The 23,152-nt window shown below is 39.0% G+C and overlaps 1 protein-coding gene across 1 annotated transcript in view; it reads right to left on the minus strand.

Annotated features, from left to right (window-relative positions):
* Positions 1 to 5,178: 5,178 nt before the first annotated feature.
* The window catches only part of CA5B (carbonic anhydrase 5B), a 28,814-nt gene continuing 10,840 nt past the window's right edge, over positions 5,179 to 23,152 (minus strand). Inside the window, exons 3-8 of the mRNA XM_068962402.1 lie at positions 13,860 to 14,057; positions 11,087 to 11,205; positions 9,943 to 10,038; positions 9,350 to 9,412; positions 8,149 to 8,304; positions 5,179 to 5,358 (exon numbers count right to left, since the gene is read on the minus strand). Coding sequence (XP_068818503.1) covers positions 5,179 to 5,358; positions 8,149 to 8,304; positions 9,350 to 9,412; positions 9,943 to 10,038; positions 11,087 to 11,205; positions 13,860 to 14,057 — 812 coding nt within the window. The remainder of the gene's footprint in view (positions 5,359 to 8,148; positions 8,305 to 9,349; positions 9,413 to 9,942; positions 10,039 to 11,086; positions 11,206 to 13,859; positions 14,058 to 23,152) is intronic.

Below are 23,152 nucleotides of genomic sequence, written 5' to 3' on the forward strand. Positions count from 1 at the left end.
AAAAAACGTTTCTCCCAAAGACACACTGCAACTGCAAAAGGATTAACAATCCCCTTCTTTTAATAATTGGATAACTTCCTTCCTGGCTTGTCTTTGTTCCTCCCTCATCCAAATCAAATTTACTGAGATACCCAATTACTAAGGTGCCTGTTTCCCTACTCCCTCCCTGAAATCATTCAGCAGAAGCCCAAACTCTTCATAAACTCTGCCTTATTCTTTCTTACAAAGACACTTGCATAATAAAGGCTCCAAGGTGGCCTTGTTCAGCTCAGTGCATCAGTAATTAGGAACATAGACTTTGGAGTTGGATGGACTGGGAAACTCCAGCCTTGACTATTTGATCTTTTTTTTTTTTTTAATCTGAGTCCTAACCAGTAGACTGGCAGGGAACTCCCAGTTCCTAATGTTTAGCCCTCAGTTTTCTCATCTGTAAAAATCAGGGAAATGCTATATGTTGGCATAGTGTCTGGCGATAATTAGTGTCCCAGAAACATTAGTTGTTATTAACAGCAGCAGTAGCTTGAAAACTTCCCAACACCCTCAAGAGTAGATTAAATACTTGTCCTATGGGTGCTCCTTGCACAAGTATTTCACCTTTTATAACACCTATCACACTATATTGTACTTTGTTGCCTCCATAAGACTTCATTTTGCACTGTATCTTAAACTTCTTGAAGGTGGAGATTTGGCAGCTATAGCTTCTAACTAGAGAATTCCTTGGCTGGCACAAAATATAACTGTGCAGATCTCCAATTTTGCTGGTTTCTGTGACCAGGAATTATGCTGAGAATTGTTGCCATTCTGAAAGCATTAGTGTTTGGGTTGTTGTAACATTTCTTATGAATCAGACCAGACTCTCATATCAGAATAATTAAAGATGTCTTCTAGGAAGATACGCCTAATTTAAAAGGATACAGATTTAGATTTTATTCTATTATGATTTAGAAGTGAATTTAAATCTTCATTTATAGGAGTTAGATATTTATCTTCAGCAATTAACTGCTGAATTCATTTTCATGAATAAGTTTAAATTAATTTCATTACAGAAGTTACTCTCTACAAGCCAGTTTCATTTCCAAACTATAGTTCCCATCATTTGATAAATCATAAGATAAAAATAAGATATGCAAAAATGTAATACAAAGATATAGTCTACTATGATATTCTGATAAATAGAACAAATTTATATTTATTCTGCAATGTAACATGTATTTTCTATTTTTCTTGGTGCCTGAAATACAACTTCTACTTATTCTCAAGTATACATGTTTATCCCTTTTTTATGGGAAAAAGCCTAAGTTTTTGTCTTAAATTGTCAGTAGGAAATAGCTGATTATTCTTAAAAAGTTAAAGAAAATATTTTTCCTTTATATTTAAAATATTTCACATTTATAAATATATAAATGATGTAATAGATAATGGTATTACAAATATGCTATTATTAAATGAGTCTTAATTACTATAAAATGACAAAAGAATGATCCATAATTGTATTTTTTTTCATTTATAGCAAGCATAAAGGGAGAGCAAGAAAAAAATATTTACTCTTTACCAGGTTGGGAGTCTTTCAATTAATTTGGCTTTTTTATTGCTCTCATAGGACAGTAATACTGGGACTCACTGAATGGTCAATGCAGGAATTCTCATGAAAGAATATTTCTTGCCTACCATTAATTTCATTATTAAATCACCAGATTTACTCAAGGAGATACAGTGGAGTCTCAAGTCCTCTTCAACACTCATTGCTATGCCAAAGGCTTTATATATTTTCCAGATTACAGTTATCCCTAAAAGTAACAAGATAAGATACTTATAAATGCATATTAACATGAAAATACTTACAAATCTATATATGTACAACTGATTAAAAGTTTTCTTTGGAGGAAGGAATTCATTCTTACTGATTCTTTTGTCTAGTGATAAGCTCAGAGCAACACAACTGTTAGAATGGTGACAGATGGTATCCCCACCTAGAACCCAAACCAAAGTACCACTTTTGAAGAGTAGGTTGAATTTGAGAAGCAGGAATCCAAATGTATATAGGGACAAGTGTCTTAGTCTGTTCAGGCTGCCATAATAATATACCAGACTGGATGGCTTATAAATAACAAGATTTATTTCTCACAGTTCTAGAGGCCAGGAAGTCCAAAATCAAGGTGGTGGCAGATGGCATATTTAGTGTCTGGTGAGTACTTTCTTACTAATTCATAGATGGCCGTCTTCTTTCTATGTCCTCACATGGTGGAAGGGCTGAGAGAGCTCTGTGGGTCTCTTTTATAAGATCACTAACTCCATCATGAGGGCTCCAACCTCATGACCTAGTCATTTCTCAAAGGCGCCACCTTCTAATGGCATCACATTGGGAGTTAGGTTTCCAACATATGAATTTTGAGGGGACACAAACATTCAGTTCCCAACAACAAGAAAGCAGTACTATTTATAGGTGAAGTAGCCAGTATTGTTAATATGTACTAATTAGATTGCAAAATTGAGCTTATTCACTTAATTGAATTGTATCCATTTTGATCAGTAAAATTTGATATGAAAGAACTTAAAGTTGAATTGAAAAGACAATACAACATTAAGTAGAATAGTTATCAAAATTTGAATCTTCAAGTGAATAGAAAAACACCTAAAGTGATTACAGTACTGTGTTTTTGCTAATATTGTGCCAAAAGAATGTGTTCCCCCTGCCCCATCCCCCTACCCTGCCACCCTCCACTCCCCTGTAATCAAGAGAAGGGCATCTTCCTAAACTTTTTTGAGGTGGAAGCCTGGTTTTAGAATAACCAACCTTACCGTAACCCATGTAGCCCTGGGAAAGGAGAATGGGGCTGGCAGCTTGCCCTACTGGTGATGTCAGCAGACTGTGCACTGGTTCCATAGAAATTGGAGCACTGGATGGATCTTTCCATTCCTGCTTCTCTGGTAAATCCCTCATGAGTTTTCCAATAATTTTTTGATCTGCATGTTGTCTCACTAATTTTACAAACATCTTACATACTCAAAGAAACTAATAGGAACAAAAAGTCATTTAACAAATATTAACATTTTAAAGAAAAGGTTTTATTATATTATGTAATGAAAATGAGCAGCAATTGTAATACAAAGAAGGACATGGTTGAGAGTGAAAGAGGGTACTGTTAAAAACTACACCAGAACACTAGATGTATGTTAATCAGGGGTGGCCAACCTGGACACACCCTATGAATATCTTCTATATCTCTAAGATGGAAGGGCAGGTGAGGCATTCTGTGCATTGGTTCTCCCTCTAATTTAGAAGACTCACTGCAATAGAATTTTACACCAAGAATTTGCAAGAAAGCTAGGAGGGAAGCCTGTACATATCTCATGTGTGTACCTGTTAAAAATAACTATGGTTTGCAATGGCTTCCCAGGTGATTCAGTGGGTAAAGAATCCACCTGCAATGCAGGAGACACGGGAGACGTGGGTTCGATCCCTGGGTCGGGAAGATCCCCTGGAGAAGGGCATGGCAACCCACTCCAGTATTCTTACCTGGAGAATTCCATGGACAGAGAAGCCTGGCGGGCTACAGTCCATAGGGTCGCAAAGAGTTGGACACAACTGAAGTGACTGAGCATGCATGCAGGCATGGTTTAAAACAGATAAGAATAAAGTTAACATAGCTTTTTCCCCATATTAATCTTGTAAAGAATTTTATTCATTTCCTAGAGCATGTATGCTTCCATTTTCCAGAGAAAGCATGCACTGTAGAAGCAATGCCTTCACCCTCTTCCTTTTTTAAGAGCAGAGATATGCCCCTAAACTTAAACATACAACTCCAACCCTATTTTTTTCCCTACTGAATTTATTAGTTACTTTTACTTGTGGTAAAATACAGATTAAAATGAAATTTACCATCTTAACCTTTTTCATTGTATAGTTCAGTAGTGTTAAGTATATTCATCCAACCTTATCTTACAGATCAGATGACTAGCATACTAATAAAACAAATATACTAGTAAATGCAGTATTGAGTTTGAATACAGGCTTATAGGCAATTAGAAACATTCCACATATTTACAAGCAAGGGTGACTCTGGATTGGATTCCTCACAGTATGTAGAATTATCTAGGTTTTACCTATCTGATGAGTTTCTTTCCTTCTTATTATAGCAAAAGTCTTCTAAACCACGGTATAAATTAGGATATTTATGTTATCTCCTACCTTGCACAGAACCTCAACTAATGAAATAAAATACAGTTCAGATAGTTTTAAAGGGAAGTCAAGATAGTTTTTTCAGTGTGGAAAATATGATTGTATTCTATGAATCAGTGTACATACAATGCAAAATAATATTGTAAACCATAGACTATTGTATTACTAGTCTTTTGAAAAATATTTCTGTAAAATAGATCATGAAAGCATTTCTAGGCACTCAAAGCATTTTCTTTAAAATATTCTGCATATGCTTTTCTTTTTTCTTTTTGAGATGAACATATTTGTGGTTATATTTTCCTCAGAATGCATATGCTTTCTATATGATCAAGCCTTTAAGTAGAACATCTGGCTTTCAGAAATACAAAAGAATTTCCAGATATAAGTATACACTTGTGTTTTTAGGATTACAAAATATTTTTTCTATATCTTTAATTGATAGTAAGTAATCATATCATGTGTTAGTGATGACAGCTAAAAGTTGAGGCACATATACCCACTGAGAAGGCCTTATAAAAGAATACACAGTTATGTTTTAAAATCAAATATACCTAAAACATAGCCAGTGTTCAACCAAGAAGTGCCAATCTGGGTCCTGTGGCTGTTTCTGAAAACCCTGCATTCCGGATGGTCAGTGTCTGTGCCTTACCAGTTGTTAAATCTTTTGATTCTCATCCCTACTTATAACTCTAGAATCACCAATTGATAAACATAAAACAACAACTCAAAAATGTTGCGTGTAAAAAGATATTACAGTTACCAACAGGTTGCTATAAGAGAAACTTGTATCTCTTACTGGTACTTCAGTGATAAACATCAGCAGCAATAAAAGTAAAAATTTGTTTACTAAAGAGCTTCCCTCAAAGACTAAGGAACACTGCCATACGAAGAAAGGCTCATTTATAATTGTTAAATGCAGGCATTTAGAAGAGTCTAGTTAACAATATTTAAAGAAGTAGTATATATTTAAGCAAGATAACTACCTAGATAATGGCATCTTAGGGAGTCACTTGGCTGGTGGAAGGCTTGGGTTTTGCCTGTATGTTTAGCACATAGTCATGACGGAAGGATGAGCGGACAGTGCGGTTCATTAGGGGCTGAAGGGGGCGGAAGTTGTCCACCATTCTTTTCTCTTTCTCCCCCTCAGAAGTGAAGAGCAGGGTTCGAAATTGCTCAAGCTAGAAACGGAAACAGGAAGCATAAATATTTTCAATAGAAAGATAGCTTTACTTCATGAATAAATTACTTTCATTTTTACTACTTTCATTTTAAACTTGTATATATTTATATAGCTAAAAGAACAGAAGGAATTATGTGCATCTGTATAAATAAAAGACCGGAAGGATTTATCCAAACAATGATTAACACATAGTGGTAAGATTATAGGCAACTAGGATTATTGATGACAGCTAACATTTTTTCTTACTGAATTTTCTGTGTTGAAATTTCATTTGAAAAGTTCTCACATGGGCCACTGACCCTCTGATCTATTTTATTTATTTTTCAATGTTATATCAATTTTTAAATATGAAGGATAGTAATAGACTAAATGCATAGGTCCCCAAGACCAGTCTTATGAGCAAACTCTGTATTGTCATTTATTTATAGTGGTTTTCACTACACAAATTTTTTTTTCTTTAAATTATGTTGTCTACTAGTTGCTATCTCTGTGACTTCTGGTTTTGATACATGGTTAGAAAAGCTTCCTCCATTTGGATGTATGAAGAGATTTTCCTGGGCTTATCCTAGTACTTTTATGACAGTATTTTTAATACTTAATATGTCTGGAATATATTCTTGTCTAAGGTTTGAATGGTTGATCCAACTTTTTGTCCCCAAGTGTCTGCTCAATTGTCCCCATTGATCTTACTGAATAATCTCATCTTTTCCCCCTACTGAGCTGAGATGCAACCTTTATCATAAACTAAATTCCCATATCTACATATGAGACATATTTCTGACATATTTCTGAATCTACATTTTTCCTCCTATGATTGATCTCTTTATTTGTGTACCAGCACAACGCTATTTGGGCTTCCTCAGTGGTAAAGAATCTGCCTGCTGATGCAGGAGATGCCGATTCAATCCCTGGGTTGGGAAGATCCCCTGAAGGAGGAAATGGCAACCCACTCCAGTATTCTTGCCTGGGAAATTCCATGGACAGAGGAGCTTGGTGGGCTATAGTCCATGGAGTCACAAAGAATCAGACAGGACTGAGTGACTGAGCACACAACACTATTTAACTATTGAGGCTTTGTAACTTGGTTGATTTAATCATCTTTCATTTTCTCTTTCACAATTTCCCTGGCTATTTGTTTATACTTTTTTTTCCACGTGAGGCCAGAAGTGGCCTATTTTTAAAATCCTATTGGTATATTTATTGGGATTACATCAAATTTATAGAATTCACGGACAATAACAACTTAAGGAGACTTGACATTACAGGTATCTTTATGATATCTTCCTATTCAATCACATGGAAGTAATTTTTTATCAGTTCAAGTCTATTATGTCTTTCAGGAGTATTTTAAGTTTTCTTGTTAAGCTGATTCCAAGATATTTTGTATTTTTTCTTTCCATTATAAATAGCATTCTTTCTTCCATTATATCTTTTAACTGACTGTGATTCCTGCATGTCAAAGGTACTGATTTCTAGAAATTAATATTTTGTACTCCACTAATTACTGAATTATCATATTTTTATAGTAGTTCCTTTTATTGTTTCTCTAATTTATTTTTTGTTTTGTCTAATTATACTACTTCCAGAATAAAACTTAATTTAAAATTTAATATAGTAATATTCTTTTCCATATTAAGCATCCTACTTACTTTAGAACTGAGATCAATCTATTTTATCAAATTAGAGAAGTCTCTATACATTCCTATTTTATTGAAAATTAAAAAGAAAAACATGAATGTTGAATTTTGCTAGTGCATTTTAAGAATCTATGGAAATAATAATAATTTTTATATTTAGATTCATTGATATGATAAATAATATTCCTAGTATTGAACCATCCTTGCATTACTAGAATAAATACTACTTGAATAGAGTATAATATATATTTCTTGTAGCACACTGCTGGATTCTGTTTCTGAAATACTATTTTAGTTTTTGTGTTGTTTTTTTTTTAACCACAACCTCTGTGTGATGTGCAGGATCCTAGTTCCCTGACCAGGGATCAGACCTGAGTCCCTTGCATTGGGGGTGTGGAGTCTTAACCACTGAACCACCAAGGAAGTCCCTATTTTAGCTTTTTAAAAAATATATTCTTCAGAGATATCAGTCTGTAAAATTTTTTTTTTTTTTTTGGTCGTATCTTTGGTGGATGTTGGTGTCAGTTATCCTGGCTTCATAAAAAAGGTTTGGGAACTTTTGTTCTTGTGAAAATGCTTTGTGATGAATTAAAATCCCATAAAGCAAGCATAAGCAAATACTACTGCAGTTCACTTATATTATGAATTAAATAGGATTTGTGTGTTAACATAGTAATTAACACCTATTTAGTTTCTAGGGAAAAATAAACTCCAGGGTCAAAACAACTGACTTAAAATTTCTGGACACATGCTGTTGGCTTCTGTTTTTATCGTGAGGTTCCATAGCAAAATTCCCTTAAAGCTTCTGAAGAGTTTTGAGCACATCCACTTTCAGCCTTCCTTATTCCCTTTAAAAGGGTCTTGTTTACATAAAGATTCATATTTACATATAAAATATATAATACATAAAACACATGTAATTGTCAAATATGGAAGTAAAAAGCTTATGTTTCCTAAGTTTTAACTCTTCTCTCTAGCCAATTTGAAGCATTCCCTAATTTATATCCAAAATAACACAAGATGTTAGCACATTTTAATAAAAATATATAAGTATTACAAGATAGTAAAAACTGATGCCAATGTTTGAGCTCAGCCTTGTTTTAAAGGCACAGACTAAAATTTCTTTATATAGAAATGTGGAAAGAACATACCTGATCATGATCAACCTCTACAGGCTGCTTCTTAATGATCCAAGTGACAGACTCAGAGAGTGGCGGTGTAGTCAGGGACCCCGAGTAGGTCCAGTAATCTGGGCAAGTAGGCATCAGACAGGAAGGGTCGAATGACCCAAATTCTGCAAGTGTGTCCTAGCCAAGAGAAGGAGTCATGGAGTCATCATTTCATGGTGAAAACAACTCAGGAATCATATGATGTGGTGATGATTCTAGGGGAGTCTGAGGACCTGCAGTGGTCCAGATGGGCTCCAGGTACCTCTGGTCACCTTAGGACAAAATCACACTCTCGCTTTGTTCTTACAATTAACCATGTATTTCTGATAGTCCTCAGTGGGAACAGAGTAAAAGCCATTTTCTCCCTCAGTTCTAGTGAGGTTAGCGCAGGCTGGCTTCCCTGAACTCTTTGAGAGGCATTAGGTAGTAGCTGGTGCATAAACATGGAGGCTTTTCATTTTCAAGAGAGACTAAAAGAATTCACCTTTCTAAAATGCAGTACATTAGGAGGAGACAGGATCCTGGATTGGGAACAGGAGAGGGAGGGATAGGGACATGGGAAGCGGGGCAGAAGAGTGAGAGAGAGAGAGAGGAAGAGGAAAAAGAGAGAGATGGAGAGGGAAGGAATGGGAAGGAGGTAGGGGAGAGAGACAGAGGCAGAGAGGGGGAGGGAACAGAGAGAGAATAGACTTTCAGAGAGTAGCCCCATCTGGGATTCTGAATATTGAACAATTAATCTTTGGGGCACACAGAAATATCCACCCTGAAGGATGTGGTAATTGTTCTGTAAGACTGGACAAACCAAGTTTCTATCAAACTTTGCTCCCTGCCTGTGGGAGGGTAGCTAGACTCCAGAAGGCTGCCCTGAGGGTTTGCACAAGGACTGAGAAGGAGCAGGGGTTGGGGCCGAGAAGGGGACTCATTCTGTTCCCGAGTCCCTGAGTGCTCAGTGGCATGGTAGCCAAAGCAGAGCCCTTCTGTCCCCTGCAGAGTGTCCCAGGGCCAGGGGCTCTCTCAACAGAAGCGTCATAAATGGCAAGTTGTCTTAAGGGGAGACTTTCAAAGAGAACCTCAGTTGCACTGAGGTGAGTTACATTTCCCAACTCAAAGTGCCCTATTATTGTCTCCACTCAGAGATTGAAACATAAAGCATATCTCAAGTGATTTAGAGGGGAAAGATTACCTTGTGCTTAATTGATGGCAAAATATTCACCAGTTTCTGTAGCTCTTTGTGATGCTTGCCTAGCTAAAGAAACAATGAGAAAATACTAAAAAAAACAATAGAAATCTCACTTTTGAAACTGCAACAAAATGTAAATTAAAATTAACCACCTGGTGATTATATAAAAACAAACCAACCATACTACTTAAGCTACATTTAAACTGGTAATTTAGAATGTTTTAAACATCACTGAATTCAATTAGACACAGAAAACTGAGTAGGCTGTTTGCTGACAGGGTCAACGTGCCTATAGGCAAAGGTGCCCTGCTCCATTTAAGCATCATTTCTTTAATTAAAATTAAAAATTGTTCCACAAATTAGCCACATTTCTTTTTTTTTTTTAAGTGGTCACATTTCCAGTGCTCAGTTGCCACAGGTGGCTTGTGACTACTGTACTGGACTGTGCATTGCTATACCATTTGAAATATATTCATAACCACCTTGTCTTTTAAACATTTTTATCTCAATATTTTTAGAACTTAAAATTGCAATGTTGTATCTTTTCATCCTAGGATACGCTATATCATTTAAAGCTAGTAGGATTTTTTTTTTACCTTTAAAAATACTCCTATCACAGCCAAACCATTTTCTTCCAGTGCTGCATCCTCAAAGTGTTCAAACTTGACTGCATTCCAATGCACCAAGTGCAGCTGAAACACCATTAAAAGATGGTTTCACATATGATCATGTAGGATTGCTCAAAAACAGCCTTATTCACATATGATATTTACTGTGCTTCCTTCCAAAATAAAGCCACTGAGAAAAGCATATGACAATCTGGTGCAGAATAAGACAGAATTAAAGAACAGGAAGAAATATATACAGGGGCAGTAATTAATACTACTTTGGAATAGGCTTTATTTGGGGTGAAAATTTTGTATACACATATATGTGTATATATCTATCTCCAAGTGAATAACATTTCAGTGAGGGAGCAACATTTGTCTATTCCCATCCTGATTTGCATGAAACACTCATATACAAAATCCATTTGCATCTGTAGGAGAGATGTTTATGTTGAGAGAAATAGATTCTCCCTATGTGGACTAGGAGTTTAGGACAAATTTGTTCGAGGCATAACCACTTTAAATGTGTTTCTTTTTAAGGTACCATTTAAAACTAAATTAGGTGGAAAGTTGTTAAGAAGAAATTCTATGTATTTTGGCCCCTTTTATTTCCCTACAAATCATTCCTTGTCCATCATTCATGAATCCTCACCCTGCCTCCCAAGTGACACTCTCAAGGTCATGTTTAACTTTTTCCTCTCCTTTCCTGAAGGGGACCCTGCCTCCAAGTCATTTTGCTTTAATTTCAAAAGTGCTTGTTAAGTCGTCCTCTTTTTCTCTATTTCTATTGCCACCACTTTCATTTAGGCTCCCAGCATCTCTCACTTGGGTTAACTTGACCTGGTGACCCTGCACTGTGCCTGTGTTATTAATTTAGGCTATCGTGTGAGCCTAGCTTAGAATTCTAGAAGAATTCTGTTTCAGGACCTTAAGGTTGATTTCTGTCATATTATTTGAAATGAGGGCAGTTATTATTTTTACATGTTTGAACTGGGAATCATCAAATATGCCCCTGAGAGAGTTAGCATTTATAGGAATTACCTGATTCTTCTTGATAATTTCTTAGAACTGGAAACTCAGAACTATTCCTTCTTCTCCACTGTTGTCACTGTTCCCAAACTTCTCAACTTACCTCTGCCGGGTAACATTTGCTGTCCACGGTATGCTCAGAGCCCCAGGCATCAATGGCCCCCCAGTGAAAATGGAACTGCTTTAATCGGTAGTTGTGTTCCAGGGGTCCTCCCTCGATCACTGAAATGGCACATCCAACAATTCAGGGGATTTGATGTTTTTGATGTCGTGGAGAAATGCAGGGGAAAAGTAGACTCTGTGGATGGACCTTCTCATGAACTGTCTTAAATGGAGCACACTGTATTATATACCAGTGTTTACAAACTTGATTTCCATGCAGTTAATATATGCATAAGGGCAAGACCTGCACTCGGAATGACACCAGGATTTAACTATACTCCAAGCCACACACAATTATTAAAGGCTAATTCTTGCCTTAGTTTTATGGTCTATATTTACTATGCCCAGTGTTTTTTATGTACAATAAAATGCAGATTTCTCTCAGCATATTTATCTAACATAGTCTTATAAAACTGAAATATGGGTACAAAAGATACTTTCTTTTTTATGTGCCAGCACTTTGCTTTTCAATATTTGAAGATAACAGTGTTTCTTTTCCTTACATTGAAATGGAAAAGGAAATTTGCAAATCAAAAACTATCACCTATCTCCCTTTGGACAGAGTGAACAATGTGAGTCATCCACATACTTTACTTTCTGGAACTACTGAAATCAGTACATTATAGGGGAAATGTTCAGATATGAGTTTTAAAAGTCATCCTTCCTCAGGCTTTGGGTTGTGCAGTTTTTTTTGTTTTTTTGTTTTTTTTTGCTTGAATCTGCTAAAGCTGTTAGTTCCTCATTTCTGGCATCTGAGCAGACCCTGGTGATGTCTGTTCATGGTTAAACCATACAACAACAGGAAAACCAAACCTTCCATCTCATCCATATTAATTATTTTAGAGTTTATTGCCTCATTAGTTGAATTTTATGTATGCAAATGACTGAGTACAGTCATCCAGAGGTCCAAATACACTGGCTATGTCATGTAATGGTCTACTGTTTATCTTACTGGCTTTCATAAATGTTTTACATAATTTCCTTTTTTGAAAAAAGAAAGTTAAAAAAAAAAAAGGAGTTTTGTAAGGGTGAGCAAAGATACTAATGACTACTTTTCTTTGAGGGCTAGGGGAAGTGCAGAGAATAATACCACATGATTCACTAAATTAGTAACAGTATGATACTAAAGTGTAGTGAAATAGACATAAAATTGTCTTCTAAAAAATTCTGATTTTTCTATGCCAGCTCCATATTGTGAGCATGAGTTTGGCAAATGTTCAGTCTAATCTGTTGGGTGAAATTGAAATCCTGCCCAGCCACATGTGGAATCTTCTCGGACCGAGGATTAAACCCATGTACCCTGCACTAGCAGGCAGATTCTTAATGACCGAACCACCAGGGAAGTTCTGAGATATACTTTTAACTTTATTCATTAACACTTTCATGGATGCATTTCACCTTCATGAGAGAAAATCAAAGCTTCTCAATCTTAGCTCTATTGATTTTCTTTTGCAGTAAAGAATGATTTAGGCCTAATAAAAATCAAATTTAATTACTGTATCAGTATTGGTAATAGAAAGAAACAAATGCACTCTAGTGAGTGCATCTATTGATATTTGAAGCTGGATAACTCTTCATAAATGCAGGTGATTGTGGCCTCGACCCACGAGATGCCAACAGCACACTCCTCCCAATGTGACAACCAAAATGCCTATAGCTGTTGTCGCGTCCCTAGTCCCTGGGGAGGGAGGGGCAGCAAAATTGCCAGTGGCTGAGAACCATTCCTTAAGATGGATCATGTGCTTAGTTGCTCAGTCATGTCTTACTCTTTGCGACCCCACAGACCGTAGCCTGGCAGGGTCCTCTCTCCATGGGATCCTCCAGCCAGGAAGACTGGAGTGGATTGTCATTTCCTCCTCAAGGGGATCTTCCTGACCCAGGGATCAAGCCTGTGTCTCCTGCATTGCAGGCAGATTCTTTACCTGCTGAGCCATGGATCAATCATTGCTTAAGATACATTATTTCAAGTAACAATTATTTCAGACAAATTAAGATTATTTGATACTATCAAATTCAGTTTGAAAAAAGAATCCTGCATAGAATTAATCACATGGTTTTCAATAGACACTAAAAGTTTCAGGTAAACTTTGAAGTCATTAGATTAGTTTATATCTGGGTAGGCTGAAAAAAAGTAGTTTTAAAAGCAATATAATATTTGAATTTTAAAATCTCTTTTAAATTGTGCTTCATTTACACTAGGTAATATTGTTTAACAAAATTAACAGAACATGAGTTTCCATTTTTCTTACATACCATTGGTCTCTTAACTAGTTTAGACTGTAACCTCATGCACACATGAATATGCTTTATGTCCCATTTCAATGGTACTGTAGTCTCATCAGTTAGATTTATTTAAATAATATTATAATCTAAATAAAAATGTCTTATAAAGTCAGCAAGCAGAGAAAATTTGTACATATGCAATACACATATGCAAAAGAAATTTCTAGCAAGGATTTAATTTCAAAGCCTATCTTTTTATCACTTACAAATTCTCTCTATAGAGATATTTGTTCACTAATGAAAAACACTACCGATACTAGAGGAAAACGTTCATAAAAAAGAGAAGGGGCTTCTTCCATACATTATGAAAGTAAGTCCAATGAGTCCCATACCACTGCTACCAAGAGACTTCCCGGGGCTGTGTGATGTGGCCTGTGCTGACATGAAGTTGTCCCTTTAACTCCAGATGAGACCACGGGTCTGGCTCTCACCTGATTTATCTGCAGAGTCTTCAAATTCCACGAGGAAAGAGTACCCATTATTCCAGACGTGGAGGCAGGTGGTCGGGTCATAAGAGATGGTGAGTGGCTGTAAGCCAGGATCGTAGACACTGTCCATCCACCGGATGTTGATGGGCGACTGGCGCTCACCCGCCGGGGCCAGGTCCACTTTCTCCCAGAGGGGGTGCACTAGGAGAAAGCACATCGGGGCTGTCATCGAGAGGCCCACTAGCTGGGATCCTCACTGCGGGGATCATATGGGCCCACGTAGGCATGTCCTCTGAGTTCACCTCTTATGGGAGCCAGCTGTGAGGATTAGGCAGACATCCTGAAAAGCCTGGCCAGACGTTACCATTGCTAAGGTCCCTGGAGTTCTGTCTGTCACATGCATAGCTATGACACTGTAAGTTCAGGGGTACATGCACACTCTGTCTCACACAGCATCACCAGTGCTGATTTTTCTACCAGACTCAAGCGCCAGGTCTTTGTGGCAAGTCTCTGATAAATCTCAACAAATTTCTTATAATAAAGAGAGCTATGCACATGTGATAGACAGACTCCATGTGTATAATTCAGGTTGTCCAGGTCTCTGCCCTTTAGAAGCAGCATAGATGGGCAGAACCAAGACCAACAGGAAAACCAGGCAAAATATGAATTGAGATAAATCATGACCAATGCCCCTCTGTACCTCATCCCACCGCTGAGAACGAGCCTGAGGATTTGAGAAAGTGACAAGGCAGCTGCTGCCCAGTCAAACCCCTCTGTGCATGGCAGGGTCACTGGTACTCCACTTGTCAGAAAAAAACAAGCTTGCCTCCGGTTTCCTCTTACACGGGAGATGGTTCTCTTCCTGAGATAGCTGCCCCAAGCGGGATCCTACAAGTGGCCCACAGTATAGACAAAGAGCGTGCCAAGGCAGTTTCTAGACTAGTGGTTCTCACAGGAGGGAGCTATGGGGACCCCAGGAGACATTTGGCAATGTCTGGAGACACTTTTCAGTTGTCCAACTGGAGGAGGGTGCTACTGACATCTAGTGGGTAGAGGCCAGAGATGCAGCTAAACATCCTCCATAGTAGCAGGACGGGCTTTCACAAGAATTACATGCCCCCAAATATCAGTAATGCCAAAGCTGAGAAAGCTTGGTCTAGAGCCAAAAGCAATAGGCAAACTCAGGGTATTCCCTTTTTTCTGCTCAGCTTTTCACATACTGCAGATCATCTCTTCTCCAGAGAGGTCTGAACCCAACGTTTTGGGTTTTCTCCCTCGGTATAAAGTAACTTCTGAAGAACAAGAACTTACTTGAGCGCAGGAGAACTTTCTGTTTCAGAAATCTAAAGTGAAAAATGGAGGGAACTGGCACCATATAATCATATTATTATTGGATTGGAATGCAGATTCTTTGCAGGCAGGAGCCATGTCTTCTCCCCCTTTATTGTGCCCTGTAGCTCCTAATTTGATAAATGCCCTTTAATCTGAGCATGGATTATCCAAATGCTATTGTTAGGTTAAAAAGCTACATTTTATTAGTGTTTAGAGCTTTCAGAAACCCCCAGAACAGGCCTGAGTCAGTCTTAAAGCTGACCGCCAGCAGAGACCTGACAACATTTCCCCTGAGATGCCCAGAGGGAGGCCGAGGCTTTGAGCATTCACACCCTTCAAAACCAGCTGGTGAGGGTCTGTCTCCCATGGAGACTAGGGAAGACAGGAATGATGAGCAGATGCCTAAGACGATGCCCTGTTTCACCTTTAATTGGCCCCTACTTTGTTCAGGAAATGCGTAGAATCTTCTCCCTCACCCACAGAAACAGCAGCCTGAGGAAACCAGGCCTGTTGCTTCAGTGGCTCTTTTATGGTCATAACGGGCTTCCCAGGTGGCACAGTAGTAAAGAAACCCCCTGCCAATGCAGGAGACACGAGAGACTCAGTTTGATCCCTGGGTTGGGAGGATCCCCTGGCGTAGGAAATGGTAACCCACTCCAGTTATCTTGCCTGGAGAATTCCATGGATGGAGGAGCCTGGCGGGCTACAGTCATGGGGTCGCAAAGCACCCAGGTATGGTCATAACACTCCTATCAATTCACGGCCTTCAATTCACAAGTTTAGCTTCCAAGCTTTCCCCCACTCACCTCCTCCTTTTGGAACCCAACCCCCTCCACCCGCCTCCACCCCCCATTAGGGAGCCCTTGGTCACTGTCCCCTTAGAGAAGCCAGCTTTTGCCCAGGCTTGTTTTGCCAATGATAAAGTCACATTTTTGTTCTCTTCTCTCTTCCTCCATTCTAACAAAGTACAGATTAAAATGATTTCTTGATGGTTGCTCAGAATTTGCCTCAAAGCAGGAAGATGATTACATGCTCTGACAACGGAGCCTGTTTCCAGTTTCTTCTTGTGTGGGGAAAATGAAATGAATAGCAAGAGTGATTCTATCAACCATGGTTTAAGGGGCTACACCACACTATTAGGTGTCATTAATGAAAGCCCTTAGATCTCATGTGCTTGGCTTGGCTTTAGCTCTTGTTTATGTGACTGGTCCTGGCTTTGATTTTTCTTTGTGCTTATACCACCTATGGCCCCAGCCTGGGCTGGGATGGGGGAGGGGCATCACTTTTAGCCCTTGAGAAGCTTATTCTTGCCTTAGCCCCTCAGTTCCTGCTCTTCCTTCTCCTCAGAAGTTAATTTCCTCTCATTGAGTTTATGGCTGGCTCCTATTACATTTAGATATTAGGCTTGTCACTTCCTCAGTAAAATCTTCTCTCACTACTCTCCTATATAATATGATCCCCTCTTCTTATTTTTTAATCACAACACTGATCTTTTTCCCTCACATTTATTACATAGGCATAGTCATAATTATATACATATGAAGGGTAGCACAATATGCTACTGTAGGGGAGTAAAAATAACTTTCCCTCAGCCTTTTAGGTCCTTAGCTGAGACCCCCACACCCCCACCATAATAAAAAGACAGATTATAGGGATGAAAAAAAATTTATTACCTACTTACTTACTGGAATCCCCACAAGGATATAAAACTGAAAAGGCATCTGGAAAATTGTGGCTTAAATACTATTTTGAGCTAAGGGCTGGGACCAATCTGGGACTTCAAAGGGGAGGAATGAATTTCACAGGAAGGTGAGAAGAGGAAATACATCCTAAACAAAGTTTATAGAAAGGTGAAAAAGTAATCTCCAGTAATAGTTGTCTTCCAGGTACAGGCCCCCTTTCTAATGTAAATGGATTTTGCAAAAAAAAAAACCTGGTAATTTATACTCTGTTTCCAGAGCTTCTTTGCAGTGTCTCAAAATAATCAGCTCAAAATAATCCATATGTCAAAGAGGCATATTTCGGGGTAGTGGAAGGGAACCGAATATGCAACCCCCAAATGCATCTCTTTGGTATAAGGATTATTTTGAGAAACAGCAGACATAGGAGAAGCTCTGGAAACAGAGTGGAAGTTACCAATTTGTAAAGGAAATTTACATTTCCAGCAGAAAGCTCCATTTGAAAGGGTGTCTCCCTCTCAGTATCAGGAAGAGGAGGATGACTAAGTCACCAAAAACTCATCAGTCGAGAATGCAGGACTTAGATCTGTAGAGCAGTCTTACCCTTGTTGAACGTGCTTTTCCTGGTCATCCCCTGTCTCAGCAGCCTCTTTTGTCTGTAGCTAGAGCGGGTATTGAGGTGGTCTAGGGCCACACAGAGGAATTCCTGTTTTCCTGGCTCTCTCCCATGCTATCGAGGAGGTATGCATGTTATTAAACCCTTTTTGTTTGTTTTCTTCCTGTTAATCTGCCTTATTACACAGGCCTCAGCCAGGACCCTAGAAGGCTAGAGGGAAAATGAGTTCTCCCCCTCAGTGTTCTGCAGTCCACGACCAAGCTGCAGACAAAGGCCACCATTGGGAAGGGCTCATTCCCTTTTTATCTTTGTTTCCTATTACCCTGCTGATCATCACACTATTTTTTTTTTTAATCTTCCTTCAGGTTTGTCTCTTCTTGCCTTGCCCGTGACATGGCCACCAGCCTAGTTTAGGCCTCTCAGCCCCACACTTCACACCACACTGCTTAGTTGTTTCTCCTCCTGTCTCACCCCTCTCTACTCCATCTTCCCAAACTGGTCTTGACGTCTTCTCCAGTCACTTTAATCTTTCCTTCTTCGGAACTCATATTGCATTCATTCTCACACCATTTAGCACCAACCATTTCACATATAAAGTGTATTTGCTGTGTCCTCCACTTTTTATACAGCCCAGGGTCAAAGTTGGTGCCATGCACAAAGGAGGCACTGAATGCTTATGTTACGAATAGAGAAAACCAGACAAGGTCATGCCAAGTCTCTCTACCCTTCCAACCAAGCAAGCAGGTTTACCCCAGAACCCTTGTGTTCAGATGATCACATCTCCCAGTTTCTCTCTCATTTCTTAAAATCCTACGAGGCTCTCAAGGTAAGTCAAAGCCCATTCCCTAACAAACCCACACTATATTAAGCATCCCTTCACCTGCTGTTGCTCTCTTAACCTGCACTGTCTAATATGGTAGCCACTCACCCCATATGACTTGTTTAAATTGAGATGTGCTGTAAAACACCTAGGGACTTTGAAGACTTAGTACAAAACAAAGAATGTAAAATAGTTCATTTATAATTCTTATATTCATTTTAAAGAGACAAGATATATTTTGGATATATTGGGTTAAATAAAATATATTAGTAAAATTAATTTCTCCTCTGTACTATATCTCACCTATATATTTGATATATTATAATTAATTTCACAAATGAATAAAATTTACTTTTTCTTTTTTCCCCCCAGTTTTATTGAGATGTAACTGACATACTATTTGTTCTTTTTAAAATGTGGTTATTGGAAAATATAGAATTGTCTATATGGCTCATATTTGTGGCTCATATTCCATTTATTTACTGGACATCACTGCTCTATACCATCATTAACCTTTTCTCCTGTGCCTTGCCCTGTACTGTCCTTTTTCTTGAGATGTGCTGTTTACTCATCAAATTGAACACCATCCTAGCAGGCCTAGGTCTACTGTAGTGAGGGTATACACAGGGACCCTCCATGTGACTTTGTTGAGGATGGTCACAGAATCACAAACTGCCTTGTTAGAGCATCAGGACTGTAAGAGGCACTTTGACGCTGAGCCCAGGTAACCACAGCATCACACGCAATTACCACCACAGCAGACTAAGGCCCACACTTCCTGGTGGTCAGTTTAGGGCTATTTGTTAGTGCGCTGTAGCTGCAGATTAAATTCACCCATTCCCAACCATTTTAGTTGACTGAATCCTAAGGTGTCGATGTTCACTCTTGCCATCTCCTGCTTAACCACTTCCAATTTACCTTGATTCATGGACCTAACATTCCAGGCTCCTGTGCAATATTGTTCTTTACAGCTTTGGTCTTGACTTTCACCACAAGACACATTCACAACTGAGCATCATTTGCACTTTGGCCCAGCCGCTTCATTCTTTCTGAACCTATTAGTAATTGCCCTCTGCTCTTCCCCAATAGATACTGGATACCTTCTGACCTGGGGGAGCTCACCCTCCAATGTCACCTTTTTTGCCTTTTCATTCTGTACATGGGATTTTCTAGGCAAGAGATTGGAGTGGGTTGCCATTTCCTCATCCAGTGGACTACTTTTGTCAGAACTCTTCACTATGACCCATCCATCTTAAGTGGCCTTGCATGGCATGGCTCATAGCTTCATTGAATTATGCAAGCCCCTTTGCCATGACAAGGCTGTGATCCATGAAAGGGATCCACGAATTTAATTCAGATGACCATTATATCTACTACAGTAGGCAAGAATCCCTTAGAAGAAATGGAGTAGCCCTTATAGTCAACAAAAGAAGCTGAAATGCAGTACTTGGTGCAATCTCAAAAACAGCAGAATGATCTCAGTTTGTGTCCAAGGCAAACCATTCAACATCACAGTAATCCAAGTCTGTGCCCCAACCACTAATGCAAAGAAGCTGAAGTTGGTTGGTTCTATCAACCAACATCTAGAACTAACACCATAAAAAGATGTCCTTTTCATCATAGGGGGTTGGAACACAAAAGGAGGAAGTCAAGAGATATCTGGAATGACAGGCAAGTTTGGCCCTGGAGTACAAAATGAAGCAGGACACAGGCTAACAGAGTTTTGTCAAGAGAACATGCTGGTCATAGCAAGCACCCTTTTCCAACAACACACAAAACGACTCTATATGGGCATGACTGAATAGTCAATACCAAAATCAAATTGATTATATTCTTTGTAGCTGAAGATGGAGAAGCTCTATACAGTCAGCAAAAACAAGACCTGGAGCTGACTGTGGCTCAGATCATCAGCTCCTTATTGCAAAATTCAGTCTTAAATTGAAGAAAGTAGGGGAAACCACTGGGCCATTCAGGTAGGACCTAAATCAAATCCCTCATGATTATGCAGTGGAGGTGACAAATAGATTCAAGGGATTAGATGTGACAGACAGAGTGCCTGAAGAACTATGGAAAGAAGTTTGTAACATTGTACAGGAGGCAGTGACCAAAAACACTGCAAAGAAAAAGAAATTCAAAAAGGCAAAGTGGTTGTCTGAGGAGGCTTTACAAATAGCGGAGAAAAGAAGAGAAGCAAAAAGCAAGAAGGGAGAAAGGGAAAGATATATCCAACTGAATGCAGAGTTCCCGAGAATAGCAAGGACAGATAAGAACGCCTTTTTAAATGAACAATGCAAAGACATAGAGGAAAACAATGGAATGGGAAAGACTATAGATCTCTTCAAGAAAATTGGAGATATCAAGGGAACATTTCATGCAAGGATGGGCATGATAAAGGACAGAAACGGAACAGACCTAACAGAAGCAGAAGAGATTAAGAAGAGGTGGCAAGAATACACAGAACTATACAAGAAAGGTCATAATAACCTGGATAACCATGATGGTGTGGTCACTCACCTACAGTCAGACATCCTGGAGGTGAAGTCAAATGGGCCTTAGGAAGCATTACTACAAACAATGCTAGTGGAGGTGATGGAATTCCAGCTGAGCTATTTAAAATCCTAAAAGATGATACTGTTAAAGTGCTGCACTCAATATGTTAGCAAATTTGGAAAAATCAGCAGTGGCCACAGGACTGGATGAGGTCAGTTTTTCTCCAATCCCAAAGAAGGGCAATGCCAAAGAATGTTCAAACTACCATACAATTGTGGTCATTTCATATGCTAGCAAGGTCATGGTTAAAATCCTTCAAGCTAGGTTTCAGCAGCATGTGAACCAAGAACTACCAGATGTACAAGCTGGATTTAGAAAAGGCAGAGGAACCAGAGATCAAATTGCCAACATTGGTTGGATCACGGAGAAAGCAAAGGAATTCCAGAAAAAACATATAATTCTGCTTTGTTGACTATGCTAAAGCCTTTGACTGTGTGGATCACAACAAACTGTGAAAAATTCTTAAACAGATGGGAGTACCAGAATATCTTACCTGTCTCCTGAGAAACTTGTATGTGGATCAAGAAGCAACAGTTAGAAGCAGACATGGAACAATTGACTGGTTCAAAATTGGAAAAGGGTAAGTCAAGGTTGTATATTGTCACCATGCTTATTTAACTTCTATGCAGAGTACATTATGTGATATGCCAGGCTGGAGGAATCACAAGCTGGAATCCAGATTGCCGGGAGAAACAACAGCAACAACCTCAGATATGCAGCTAATACCACTCTAATGGCAGAAAGTGCAGAGAAACTAAAGAGTCTCTTGAGGGTGAGAGAGGAGAGTGAAAAAGCTGGCTTAAAACTCAATATTCAAAAAACTAAAATCATGGCATCTGGTCCCACCACTTCATGGCATATAGATGGGGAAACAGTGGAAACAGTGACAGATTTTATTTTCCTGGACTCCATAATCACTGCAGACGGTGACTGTTGCCAAGAAATTAAAAGACACTTGCTCCTTGGAAGAAAAGCTAAGAAAAAACCTAGACAGCATATTCAAAAGGAGAGACATCACTTTGCTGACAAAGGTCCATCTAGTCAAAGCTATGGTTTTTCCAGTAGTCATGTATGGATGTGAGAGTTGGACCATAAAGAAAGCTGAGCACCAAACAATTGATGCTTTCGAGTTGTGGTGCTGGAGAAGACTCCTGAAAGTCCCATGGACTGCAAGGAGATCCAACCAGTCCATCCTAAAGGAAATCAACCCTGAATATTCATTGGAAGGACTGATGCTGAAACTGAAGCTCCAATATTTTGGCCACCTGATGCGGAGAGCTGACTCATTGGAAAAGACCCTGATGCTGGGAAAGATTGAAGGTGGGAGGAGAAGGGGACAACAGAGGATGAGATTGTTGGATGGCATCACCAAGTTAGTGGACATGACTTTGAACAAACTCTGGGAGATAGTGGAGCACAGAGGAGTCTGGCAGGCTGCAGTCCATGAGGTTGCAGAGAGTGGGACATGACTTAGCGACTGAATATCAATGGCTGCAGAGACCCCTGAGGCTGTTACTGTAATTCCGAAGGGCTCTTAATAGGTTAGTTGTTTCTCAAGATTATTTGAAAGTTAATGGAAGACAACACATTCTGGATATCCCAGCCTCTGTTATCTGGGGAATACAGAAATTTTTGTGAAGACATTGCAAAACAAACTTTTGAGTACTGTTGTTCTCCAGGCTTTATTGGTGTCTTTAAAATTAATTGGAGCACTAATAGAACCGTTTTCTAACACTGTTCAGTTATTAATAGATAAGTACTGTAAACTAGAACTTTCTCTGATGATGAAAATGGCTGATACGGTAAGTGCTAGGCACTTGTGGCTATTGTCAGCTACAGATTGGCATTTGCCATGGGCACTTGCCATCCATCTCTGCGAGAATTAAATTATGTATTGCTACAGCTGCTGATTTTCAACACCGCCTGAAAGGAGATTAGGATTGAGAGCAGAAGTGTGGCCCTCTGTGCTCAGGGAAAACATGGCAGTACAGGTCGTCAGATAGATATTTTCAGGAGCCGATTTTATGAGCCCAGTTCTTATATCTCCTCATGTAGAAAAGCACTAATAGCCTTCATGGTGACAACAGCTCCTCATGACTAGGCATTTAGGCTCAATTTCAGTAGGTGATACATGAAATGTAATTGATTTTCTTTTCATTTTGGGTAATTGGTGCAGGCTTTTATCTTTATTTTATCATATGACCAGTCCGCAGGGTTAGGACTGTGAACATTTACTGTCTGTAGCTTGAGAGCACAGCAAATAGCAGTTTGAGCTGACACCAGTGATTCCCTGGGGCTG

The sequence above is a fragment of the Capricornis sumatraensis genome, chromosome X, assembly GCF_032405125.1.
Source record: "Capricornis sumatraensis isolate serow.1 chromosome X, serow.2, whole genome shotgun sequence".
In the NCBI taxonomy this organism is placed as follows: Eukaryota; Metazoa; Chordata; class Mammalia; order Artiodactyla; family Bovidae; genus Capricornis; species Capricornis sumatraensis.